Source organism: Primulina eburnea, chromosome 3 (genome assembly GCF_022965805.1).
Source record: "Primulina eburnea isolate SZY01 chromosome 3, ASM2296580v1, whole genome shotgun sequence".
NCBI classification, from domain to species: Eukaryota; Viridiplantae; Streptophyta; class Magnoliopsida; order Lamiales; family Gesneriaceae; genus Primulina; species Primulina eburnea.
Window position 1 is genome coordinate 46,165,276 of NC_133103.1, and position 12,101 is coordinate 46,177,376.

At 32.3% G+C, this 12,101-nt stretch overlaps 1 protein-coding gene across 2 annotated transcripts; it reads right to left on the reverse strand.

The window, feature by feature from the left end:
* Positions 1–7,366: 7,366 nt before the first annotated feature.
* LOC140827660 (MLO-like protein 1) lies at positions 7,367–11,883 on the reverse strand. Of its 2 annotated transcripts, XM_073190424.1 has the most exons (13): positions 11,691–11,883; positions 11,552–11,609; positions 11,175–11,398; positions 10,739–10,855; positions 10,484–10,636; positions 10,323–10,397; positions 10,147–10,235; positions 9,876–9,925; positions 9,691–9,731; positions 9,377–9,586; positions 9,203–9,270; positions 8,523–8,583; positions 7,367–7,760 (listed from the first exon to the last, which is right to left on the reverse strand). In XM_073190424.1, exons 1-13 carry the CDS (start codon positions 11,814–11,816, stop codon positions 7,563–7,565), a joined length of 1,470 nt encoding a protein of 489 aa, XP_073046525.1. In that variant the 5' UTR covers positions 11,817–11,883; the 3' UTR covers positions 7,367–7,562. The 2 variants fall into 2 exon arrangements, with proteins under 2 accessions (XP_073046525.1, XP_073046526.1); XM_073190425.1 differs by lacking the exon at positions 7,367–7,760 and having other exon boundaries at positions 8,524–8,904; positions 9,167–9,270.
* Positions 11,884–12,101: the final 218 nt, after the last annotated feature.

Here is a 12,101-nt window from a genome sequence, read left to right on the forward strand (position 1 = left end):
TGAAGATATCATATGTAATCTAATGAGTTAATAGTGCAAGGAATCTCTTGCCAAAGTAAGACATGTGCATTTTGAAAATGTGTTTCTTCATTTGTACAAATCATGTCACTATTATTACTTAAAAATACATCACATCGTTATTGAATTCATTTGCAACTCTCGAGATATCAATAATTATAGATTCGATCGAGATATGTGAGTTGAATGGACTGTAATGTATATTATGTAATGCCCAGGAATCATAGAATTGATAAACCAAGATTATTAATCGTCATTAACGTGAGACTCGGAAGATACGAAAATGCATGACATGCAATGAGGGAAGAAAAGACATGAGAAAATAGGGTTTACAAGACCGCACCTGCGCCCAGAACAGGAGTGCACCCGCGGTCATGTAATTGTGGATTTTATCAAGAAAGGCCGAAGCCACACCGCACCCGCGGTGCCAGACATGACCGCACCCGCGGTGCATAGACAGTAAGTTGGCAAGAAATTTCGTAGCATCAGCGCACCCGTGGTGCTAGCAGGAGCGCACCCGCGGTGCTGCACCGCACCCGCGGTCTTAACTTAAGCGCACCCGCGGTCGTTGCACTCAGAACAATAAAGACAATGCCGAAGCATGAGCGCACCCGCGCTCCTTGTGCGTACCGCACCCGCGGTCATGCGTGTAGCTTGAAAAATAATGCCACGTTTCAGAGTTTGCATGCAGTATATATAGGTTCGAATGACGCGTCTGTTCCTCAGAAAAATCAGAATAAGGTCGAGGTTTGGGAGAGAAAATCCTTACGACTTTTAAAGTTGCGATTGTGAGACATCCGTCTATCAGAATTCAAATCCGACTTCAGTTTTGAGTTCCTCTCGACACGAGCTACACAAGGACGTAAGTTTTATTACGTTTTGAGATGTTTTGAGAATATGATGTTGCTAGAATTGCATGTGATTCAGATATAGCATTTCTGCTACCGTAGACATTGTATAATCGAAGTCAGATTTCAGAATAGACTGGTTATGTAATTGTTATGATTTTTGAAAGATATTGACTGAGATTTTATATCAGGATTGTGGTAGTATTCAGATCATGAATTGTATTGACACAGATTATGAGTTCCAGTATTATAATTGTGATGTTCAGATTGACGGGGTTATTCAGATTGTATTGTTATGCCGTCGAAACATCAGTTGAGTTATATTGATCAGATTCAGTATTGATTGAGATTGATCAGACTCAGTAATTATTCAGATTGTATTGTAATGTCGAGGACATGAATTAGATTGTATCTTGTTCAGATATTGATCAGATTGTATACTGATTTGAGTATTGATCAGAACAGATTGTGTATTGAGTTATTCACTAATACAGCGTATTCGATATTGTCATTTCAGATTGGATATGGACAGGGTTGAATACAGATCATTGTCTTCGTCAGACCGGGACGACAAAGGTATAATTCATGTGATATTCGGGAAGACATAACTCATTTGAGATCCCATTTGAGTTCCCAATAAAATCACATACTAGACTATTATTTATGTTTTGATATGATTATGCTTTGTTTAAATATTAATATTCATTGTATTTAAGATAGGAAAGTCTTGACAGATCAGTGAGACTTCTAGACGTTTGGTGATATCACAGCTATAGGGGAAGATCATTCTCCTATGGTAGATGTGGATACAGATCAGACCGAAGTCTAGGAATAAGACGTACCGTCACCCCGATTGGAGAGTAAGTGATAGATCGTCTTATTCACAACGGGATCCCTAGAGTTATAGTTGAGTCGAGTCTAGACATGATTTGACTAGAACTGCATGTGTTTATAGATGTGGTTTCATAGACTATGAAACCCATGTTTATTGCTTTCAGTCCTGATAGCATGTTTATAAGATTTGATTTAAATTGCATGTTTATTTGAATTGAATTGTATGCTTAATTTTATTTGATTTCATAGATTATGAAATCTATTACTTTTGAATATGATCATGATAGCATGTTTTATGATTTAGATTGTTTCTATACATGCTTACCATGTTTTATACTGTGATTTATTCTCACCGGAGTATCCGGCTGTTGTCTTGTTTTGTATGTGTGCATGACAACAGGTGGGACAAAATCGGGGTCGAGAAGATGATGAGAGAAGACGAGTTTAGCGTGGTGATTCCGGACTTGGATAGATTTGGTTTTATTACTTGAACTGTAGTAGTTGAACCTTAGATTAGTTAAAAGATTGTTGTATCTTTATACTGAATTGTAGTTTTATACAGATATGTATATTATGTAGATGCCATTACCTTCCGCACTTTATTTTAAAAAGAAAATTTTTAGACCCTGTTTATCTTAATTGATAATTAAATCCCAAAGATGATTAAGAAGAAAGATCAGCGTCTGGGTCCTCACATATTAACCATAACTTAAGGTTCTTTCTGACACTATCAGTGATACCTAGAGGATTATATGGCAATGCTACTTGACTCTCTTACCATGATCAGATGAGTACAATCAGACTTGAGTTCTGACATTCTTATTCAAAAAGTTGATGAAAAGAATGTGACTAATTAGGATAAGCCCGAATAAGAATAAATGTTATTCTGAATCACATATAGTTGTGAACCACAACTAGTTGTATCTCTAAACCATCGATGTTCACAAAAACATTGAATTTTGTGTTCCCCTTGAGATAGTCAAGTTCAAGAAGTAGAATTTGGTTTTGATGAAAATCAAACTGATTTCTTATAAAATAGTTTATGAGTTGATTCCATGTTGTGGAATATGTGGAAGTTAGTTTAACATCTAATTAAGTGATGAGAGTGAAACTGTCTGTTTTAGTGAAGAAGTTTACAAAATTGATAGCTGCAAAAAATGGATCAATGAAAAATTTTAATTTCATTATATGAACGAGATTTATACCATTGATACATCGTCGCTGTTTAATCTTTGATTGGGGTTATAACGAGTTCTCAATTATTTATTTAGTAAATTTAGAATCTACTAATTAAATAATAATAATAATAGTTGTGAGTACAATGTACATTATTCTCATATAATATTCTACATGAGCCTAGAATTTATTAATTAATAGTAAATTAAGAACATTCAACGATGTGTCTATAATAAACTATAATCCCAGTCCCTCTCCAGAGTTGTAGAATTAATCAGACAACAAAAATTTATGGCAAGTAAACTGAAGTCAAATAAAAACAAAGAAACACAATTAAACCAAAGAAATTCAACCACATAAACAACCGAATCAAATTATCATATCAACAAAGCTACGTCATTCTCTAGAATGGAAAGTTAGTTCATAACGAAATCTAAACAAAAACAAGACATGTTCAAAGGTTTAGACATTGCACCACAAAAAAATAAATGTGAAGGAATCAAATAACAAATCAAGAGTGGCGTCTTTGTCCCCAGAGTCGTCGTTCTTCATTTTTGGGACTGATCTTTGCGCTCCAGATATTCTTGTGTGTCCTCTCGTCTCCCGTGTGAAATCTCATCCAAAAACGGTCTCCCCCTGTGTTGTAGGTTTTCTCACTTTTTATATTTTCGTCGGGCGGTGAGTTCAAGCCCATTTTTTTAATTCTCGCCGCCATTAGTTCCACGGCGCTACTCGCTTGGGTAGCGCCTAGGCGTCTCTTGTTTGGTGCTACTGGCACTACGACGCTTGTTTGTGGCGCAAGTTTGTGGTGTTGCGGCGCTAATCATTCGGATGTCCTAGAGCTACGGCGCTGCAATGTGGCGCCTAGGCACCTGTTTTCCTGCTTGAAGCCTTAGCACCGCGGCTCTTGTTCCTTGGCGCTGTGGTGCTAATCCATCAATCGTTCAACATCAAAATTTGTCCTTAATCGCCATCAATCATCTAACAGTCGTTTATCTCTTGCACGACACAAAAAACAATAAATACCAAGCGTAACTATGTTCAAAACTAACATAACTCAAATGGATTATCATATAAATTAAGTGCAATTCTTGCACTTTTCACATATCATAATTATACAACAAAAAATTAGCATAGGAGCACATCAAAATAAAATATTTTACATTTCTATTCTACCAATATATTGATCATTTTCAGATAAATCATTCAGAAAATCTGCAGCAAAATGAGTTGAATCACTCAAACGGTCACTGTGTTTAGTGAAATTGGTCTCTTTTTTCTTTTTCCTTTATTGATTCTTTGTAGAGATTACAAATGTGCTTAGAGGCTCGACAAATACGAGACCAATTTCCTAGAGTACTGCATCTAAAATAAAAACTTTTAAATCGTTTTGAGTGATTTTCATTAACACTCACGTTCTCATGATGCCTTGTTTAGTGGGTGGTTCGTGCGCCCTTTTGAGATGGGTTATAGAAGTAACTATCTCGATAGTTTTTAAAACCACGGCCACAACCACGACCACGAACACTTCCACGTCCACGTCTACGATCACGACCTCGATTTCGACCTCGACCAAAACCTTGTCTTTGACTTTGATTCTGGTTTCCATGTTTAAATTCATTTTTACTTACAACATTTACTTCTGGAAATATTGTTGATTCAGTGGATCGGGACTGATGATTTCTCATTAGCAGCTCGTTGTTTTTTTCTGCCACAAAAAGACATACGATAAGTTCATAATATCTCGCAAATCCACGCACTCTATATTATTGTTGTAGAGTTATATTTGATGCGTGAAAAGTGGAAAATGTTTTTTCAAGCATTTCCGATTCCATAACCTCATGTCCACAAAATTTTAATTTCGAGATTATTCGATACATGCCGAATTGTAATCATTGACTTTTTTAAAATCTTGGAATCCTAACATATTTCATTCATCACGTTCAGTCGGAAGTATCATTTCCATTATATATTCAAATCTTTCATTTAATCCTTTCCTAGAGCCATGAGATCTTTTCCAATGAGATATTCACATTTTAATCCTTCATCAAGATGTCGATGCAAAAATATCATAGCTTTTGTTTTTTCTTGTCATGATGAAATACCATTTTCTTTAATGGTCTCATTTAGACCCAATGACTCAAGTTGCATTTTATATCTAGAGTCCATGTCATATAATTTTTTTCCGTAATGTCGAGCGCAACAAATTCGAGCTTTGTCAAATTTGACATTGCGGTAGAAAATAACAATGCATTTTATTAGTTAAATTCTAAATCTATTAATATGACAATATAAAGTAACGGACAAATTACAAGTACAAGCATTTTAAAAATAAAGATAAAACGCGAGGCGAATATTCTTGAATAAATACAAGACTAGTGAGTATAACAACCAAAATAATTAAACAAAATAACCTTGAAAGAACCATTTTCTTCTTCTTCTTCGAAAATTTTGATGAAGAAAATTTTTAGGGATGAAGAGTAAGTTTAGAGTTATTGAATATGTTTGTAAAATCATATTTATAAAGTAAAAACTAGTTGTTTATGACCGTTATAAAATCTTTAAAAAAATAAATGCATGTATATGTAAATTTTGTGGTAATAATATGATGTGTATAATGCTAATCATGTTTAAATAATTATGTATATCACATCACACTATTATAATGAGGTGTCAGATACTCCTTTTATATAATACTGTGACATCATACAAATATATTTACGTATAATTATTATTTAACAAAATAAAAATTTATAAACGGTGAAATAATCACATCATGTTATTAGAATGAGGTGTCATAGATTTTTTTTATATAATACCATGATATTATTCAAATATATGTATAAAATAAATAAACAGTAACACAATAAAATATATAAACAGTGTAATAATATAATCACATCACGTTATTATAATGAGGTGTCATAGACTCCTTTTATGTAATAACATGATATTATATATTAAATATATACAAAATAAAAATAAATCAACAGTAAAATATGTATTTTTATTTTTGAATATTATGACACTTTTCTTGTGTTTTGGAGCTTTGGAAAAATATGGAGATCCTTCGAGTATCGTCCTGATAACGTGTTAAAAGTAAAAATTTCAACTCTTATTTTCAACAATATTTGAATAATCCAAAAATAAATACATCATTACATACATCATCACACACTAATTTTCAATATTTACAATTTTTATTTTCAAAATTCAATAATTTCAACTCTTATTTCCAACAATATTAATATTTTAAAGAGATTTTATGCTTTTTAAACTTTTCACATAGGTTGGTGCAATTAGCTATTCTAAAAGCCCAATCCCCACTACCATATATTAATGATGATCACTTAATCGGGAGAGGATCCCCTACTGTGGAGAGAGAAACAGCATATTATAATGTGCACTTAAAACAACACCATGCTATCAAATTATTATTATTATTTTCTTATTTCCCTCATTTTGGTTTGTTTAATTAATTAATTAAGACAAGACAATGAAAATAACAATTATATATTAATTTTGAATAATGAATAAATTGATGTAAAGTGTATCGATCCTATTAAAAATAAAAAAAACATAAAAATTAAATTATATCAAATATTTCGGTAGAATAATTCAATGAAAAATTAATGAATAATTTGACTTAAAAAATTAAATATGAACAAAAAATTTAAATAAAGTATTAATTTTTTAAATAATTCAATTTATTTTGTATAAAATAATATTTATATATGGTTTAATTCTAATAAGTTAAATTAATAAGTATCTCATCTTTATACTGTCTTGAAAAAGTGAAATACATGAAAACTAATGATGTATTTGTATTGTTTGTATCAGTTTATTGTTAAATCAAAATTGTAAATTGTTAGATAATTTAATTCAGATAAATGATACAAAAAGATTGTTACAACTAGTAAAAGTATTATTATTAATATAATACAATTTAATTTTAAAATAGGTAAACTTAATAAAATTAAACTATATATAGTATTTCATACAAAATAAATTTAACAAACATTTAATATAAATAATTATTTAAAAATTTACCCTTTAGTTAATTTTTTTTTGTTTAGATTTATTTTTGAAGTAAAACTAATCATTAATTTATAACTGTTTATTATATTTGGAGATTTTGGTTTAATTTAATTTTTCTGTAAGTTTTTTAAAATTTTAACAGTAATATATTTTGGATGAATTAATTGAATATTTAAAAATTAATATATAATAATTATTTTTATTTATCTTGTCCTTTTTCATTAATTGAGCAAACCAAAATAAGAGAAACAAAAGTTTTAAAAAAGAAGTTTTGACAACACACGCACAGCACCGCGTGATGATCCTCTCCCCACTTAATCACACCATTAAGATGATGATCATGGGAATTAAAAGGCTTCTCCTCTAATTATAAATCAGACTCTTTATTTGCACATTAGTCCAATTTTAATACTTCCTAATTCAAGCCACAATTTTTTTCCCAACAAGTAACAGAGACAAATTGAATAATTATACATTTTGTCTTACACAAAATATACAGAGGAAAATGAAGCATTATATATTGTTACTCCAACTAGCTAACCACCAAACCAAATACTCAGATACAATTATACAACCATTCAAGGAAGCCACATCTCAGTCCAAATTTTGGCCTTGAAGGGTTCTCCTCTCATCCCATTATCTGGTTCCTCAACTAAGCTCGATTTCTCGTGGTTTTGCTCGTTCAGATTCGCGTATGAGAGGAGACTCTTGACTAGATACTTGTCGCCGGCCGTTCGAGTCGTCACTCTTGTGTTCCTTGTTCTTCAACTTCGCCTTCTGAGCCCAACCCACTAGACCAACTTGTATGTGATCGTCAAATATTGCCTTGTTGAATGAACTTCCCATCTTCCCACATTCATGATAAGTGAGATATTATTAAACCCGGTTCGAAGAACAAGTGTATATTATCTATGCATGTGTAAAAATTAACAATAAATCTATTTGATGTTGTGATTATTTTTATTTGGAAGATGTGGTGGTTTAATTTGAATGAAAAATTGAATAAAAATTGGGGAAGGTTTAATTAAGTTTACAATATATTTTACCTTATTTACGTAATTTTAAAAGACAAAAACTTGTGTGAGACGGTCTCATGGGTATTATTTTGTGATACGGATATCTTATTTGGATCATCCATGAAAAAGTATTACTTTTTATGCTAAGAGTGTTACTTTTTGTTGTGAATATCGGTAGAGTTGACACGTCTCACAGATAAAGATTCGTGAGACCGTCTCACAAGAGACCTACTCATTTAAAAAAAACTCCACCAACACATCAAATTCTATTTTGCCATTCATTATTTTCGCTTTTCAAAATTATCCTTTATGTTGAATAAGATATTATCATAATAAAGTTAAATCAAAAAAATTTGTTTTTACAATATACTCATTATTTTAAAATTCTGTAAAATTAATTATAGTATTTACAATGGATTTTGATTAATGCATAAAATATTATATTTTTCATGATGATTAAATCAACTTAATTTTGCTTACATTTAATTAAAAAGATTATTACTAAACTCATATTATATTAATATAATAAGTTCCAACTATAATTGTAATTTAGAAAAAAAAAAACTAGCTTACATACACAATAAATAGATACCTGTGCGACAATGGCATAGAGTGGAAGAGTACTGTAACTGCAAAGAAATTGCACAAACACCCTGCATGTACCCACCAGTCCAGCACCATTAAAATTCATGGAATCTCTTATGTTTGAATGTGCTAAAAATATCTATTGATTTATAAATTTTAGGCATTTTTTATCATTTTAATTCACGATTAAAATAAATTAACGATTAAGACATCAAAAGCGAGGACTGAACAATTTTTGTTCGGTTTTTTATGTTTTCAAATTTCAGTTTTAGTCCATTATTTTTTATAATTTTAGTCTTTTTTCGGTGTGACGATGATGTGACATCTATATGGTGCTAATATGAGCAACGCCACATCGATATCATTATAAAAAATTGAAAGATACGAGACTAAGACTTTATAAATTTTAGCCATTTTAAATCATCTTTCGATGTTAATTCATCATTAAAAATTAACGAAGAAAGGCATATCAAAAGTAAGAAGGACCTGAACAAATTTTTTTTTTATGTATGTTTCAAATTTAATATTCAGTCGTTATTTTTACTTTTTGTAACTTTAATTTTTTTTGACGTGACACTGATGTGAAATCTACGTAGCACTAACATGTGTAATGCAACGACAGTATAATATCAAAAATTGAAAGATAAATACTATGTGATTTTTGAGTGCTTGTGAGTGAGAATTTACCCAATAACAAGTCTAGGAATGATAAAACCAGCTTCTCCCATTATGCACGAGTCAAAACCAAAAGTAACCTGTGAGAATGAGATGAATTTTTTTTCATCAAATTTGGATTTTGAAAGCAAAAAAAGAAGAAGAAGAAAGGGAAAATGGCAGTGATTTGAAGGATCATTTGATTACCAGCATCCAGAAGAAAACAGCAATCTCAAAGGCATTCTGGAACAGAAGCACATGAATCAGTAGAAGCACAAGACGAGGCCGGTGGAACCAGAAGTAGTCGTCTGAAGGTCTCACAGCCACATCTCCTTCCACAGCTATATGTTTATTCGCGACCTCGACCGCCAATTCCGTGATGATGTGCTCAAGCTTAGTCCCAACAGCGAGCAGAAGCTGACACCAAAAACCCGAAAAAATTAAACGAATTAACTCGATATATATTTATCTTTATGTATGGATTGGTACTCAATGGATATGTATCGAAGCAAGTTACTTACGACTAAGGGAACGAATGAGATCCAAAAATATGCATGCCAACCTGAATAGATCAACATATACATATATATATATATATATATACACACACACACACACACACACACACAAATATGTTCAGGATTCAAGAATTGACTGCTATAATATAATGGTAGCTAGCTTGGATATTGAATTCGTTACGACTTACCTGAAACATTCAACAGCAAGAAAAGAACCACGAAAAGCCAAAGATACCAACTGCATTCATGGAGAATATTTCAAGTATCAACGATTGTTATCGGTTATGCTTGGCAAAAATCGATTAATTTCTTAGATGTGTCGATGAAATTACAAGAAGAAATCTTTTGTAACATTTTTGTGTAACAATGTGTGTGTCGTTTATTGATTATAGAAAGTTAAATGACGAAACTCAGACTCTCGTGATAGCCCAATCGACATATTGGAGGAATGCACCGCACCTTATTCCGACAACTTTCTTAAAATCTTTCTCAAAAGCACGAACCATGTACTTGTAAAAGTTGAACTTTGGGTTTCCTTTACAATGAGCCTGCACACAACATAATCCCATGATCACCTAGCCTACATATAAACGTGGAACATCAAAACTAAGAAGGCGAAGATTTCGCCAGTTTACCATAATGAAACCATGGCGGAGACTGGTGTACTCTGATTTCTTAACTGATCCATAAAATTGCTTGAAGAATGATTTCTGAAACCGAAAAGAAATGCCTTATTTGCTGATGCGTATGTATAAATTTCGACAAACGAAATTGATCATTCTTGAAGAAGACTTACCAACCAACTGAACAGAGCTATTCTTGCAATGCCCGAAATCCGGCCCATGATGAAGGCGTCGTCTTTCACGTGAGTGATCTTCGTTTTCATGACTTCTTCGGGATCGTATTTCTTATTCTGAATTGAATCTTCCCAATGTCTCCACTGACGTATCTGGAATATAAACCAAAATGGATGCACACATGATCAAAAACGTCAAGTCAAGTCTAAAAAGCTAAAAGAGAATAAAGAACGATTTATGAAGAATCTCATTACCTTCAATCCCCCCAAGACAATTGTTGCAGCAGAGAAAATAATATGCGAAACGGCTAACACAAAGATAAAGATATGGAGATCGTGCAAAGCTTTCAGGGATAACAATGGTGCTTTTCCCTAACATGAAGGAGAAAGAAATAAAAAAAATCTTGATTATTTCCATAGTTATAACAAGTGATATCTAAAGGGTCAAATACTTTTTTGAATTTTAGATGTTTTTGGTCTTGAATATCTTTAAAAACTAGCAGAAGAGGAAGCAAGAGACTTTGTCCACATTCCCTTTTTTCATTGGTTCTTAACAAGCCGTGGATCAAAAATATCTAAAATTCAGAAATTGCGTGACATTTATATATGGTTAATTTTAAACCCAAAAATAGGGATGAAAAAAGTAATTATCTCAACTTTAAATCATAAAATTCGGAAACGTGTGGACTACCTTAGCTTCACAGTAGCCCGAGGCATTAGATGCGGCTGCCAGAAGGTGCCGGCTTGCGAAAACTTGAACCTGGTCTAACTCCAAGTGGGCTGTGGATTTTGCATTGGTTTCTGCTTTGTTGCAAGGCAACCAGTGATTCATATAGTGCGTGGGGAGGCACATTTTACTGATTCTAGCTTGAAACACGATCAGCATTAGAGATATAAACCCAAGCAACATCAACTCTGGTTTATAAAACAAACAACCAGTCAAGATTTCATTCCATTAATTCAAGAATCATCAAATAAGGCTAAAATGATCAACCACACGCATATATATATATATATATATATATATATATTGATTCTTCTGCTAAATTGACTTAAATTATAAGACACCTTCTTTAATTTTCTGCAAGGCCTGGAAGAGAGCTCCCTGGTTTTTCCTCAACAAATACTGCATTAAACCAAGAATCACATATTAAAAATGACAAAAAAAACGTAAAATTCTGGAAAAATTCCATTGGATTCATGGTACCTTGCCAGCCGTGTGAAGGGATCTTTCAGCAGCTAAAGAGATGGCAACTATCACCGTGCAGACCAAGGCCACCACCCACGTCGGCGTGTACTCTAAGGAGGCGCCTTCTCCGCCGCCGCCAGCCATTGTTGCTCACTTGAAAATCTGATCACTCCTTATTTTCATATATAAAGAATCCAGATAAATATTGGCTAGGTAGCACCTAGACCAGCAAGCATATACGGACAAAACACAGAAAAGTAAAAGCAACATCATGTACAAAATAAAATTAATCATTATAAAATATTTTATTTATTTATTTTTTCAAAAATAAATCGATATCCCAAATACAATAAATTATTAAAACAATATATTCATATTTTCTAATTAAAAAATAAATTAATCAATGATTAATTATATTTTTTTAATCAA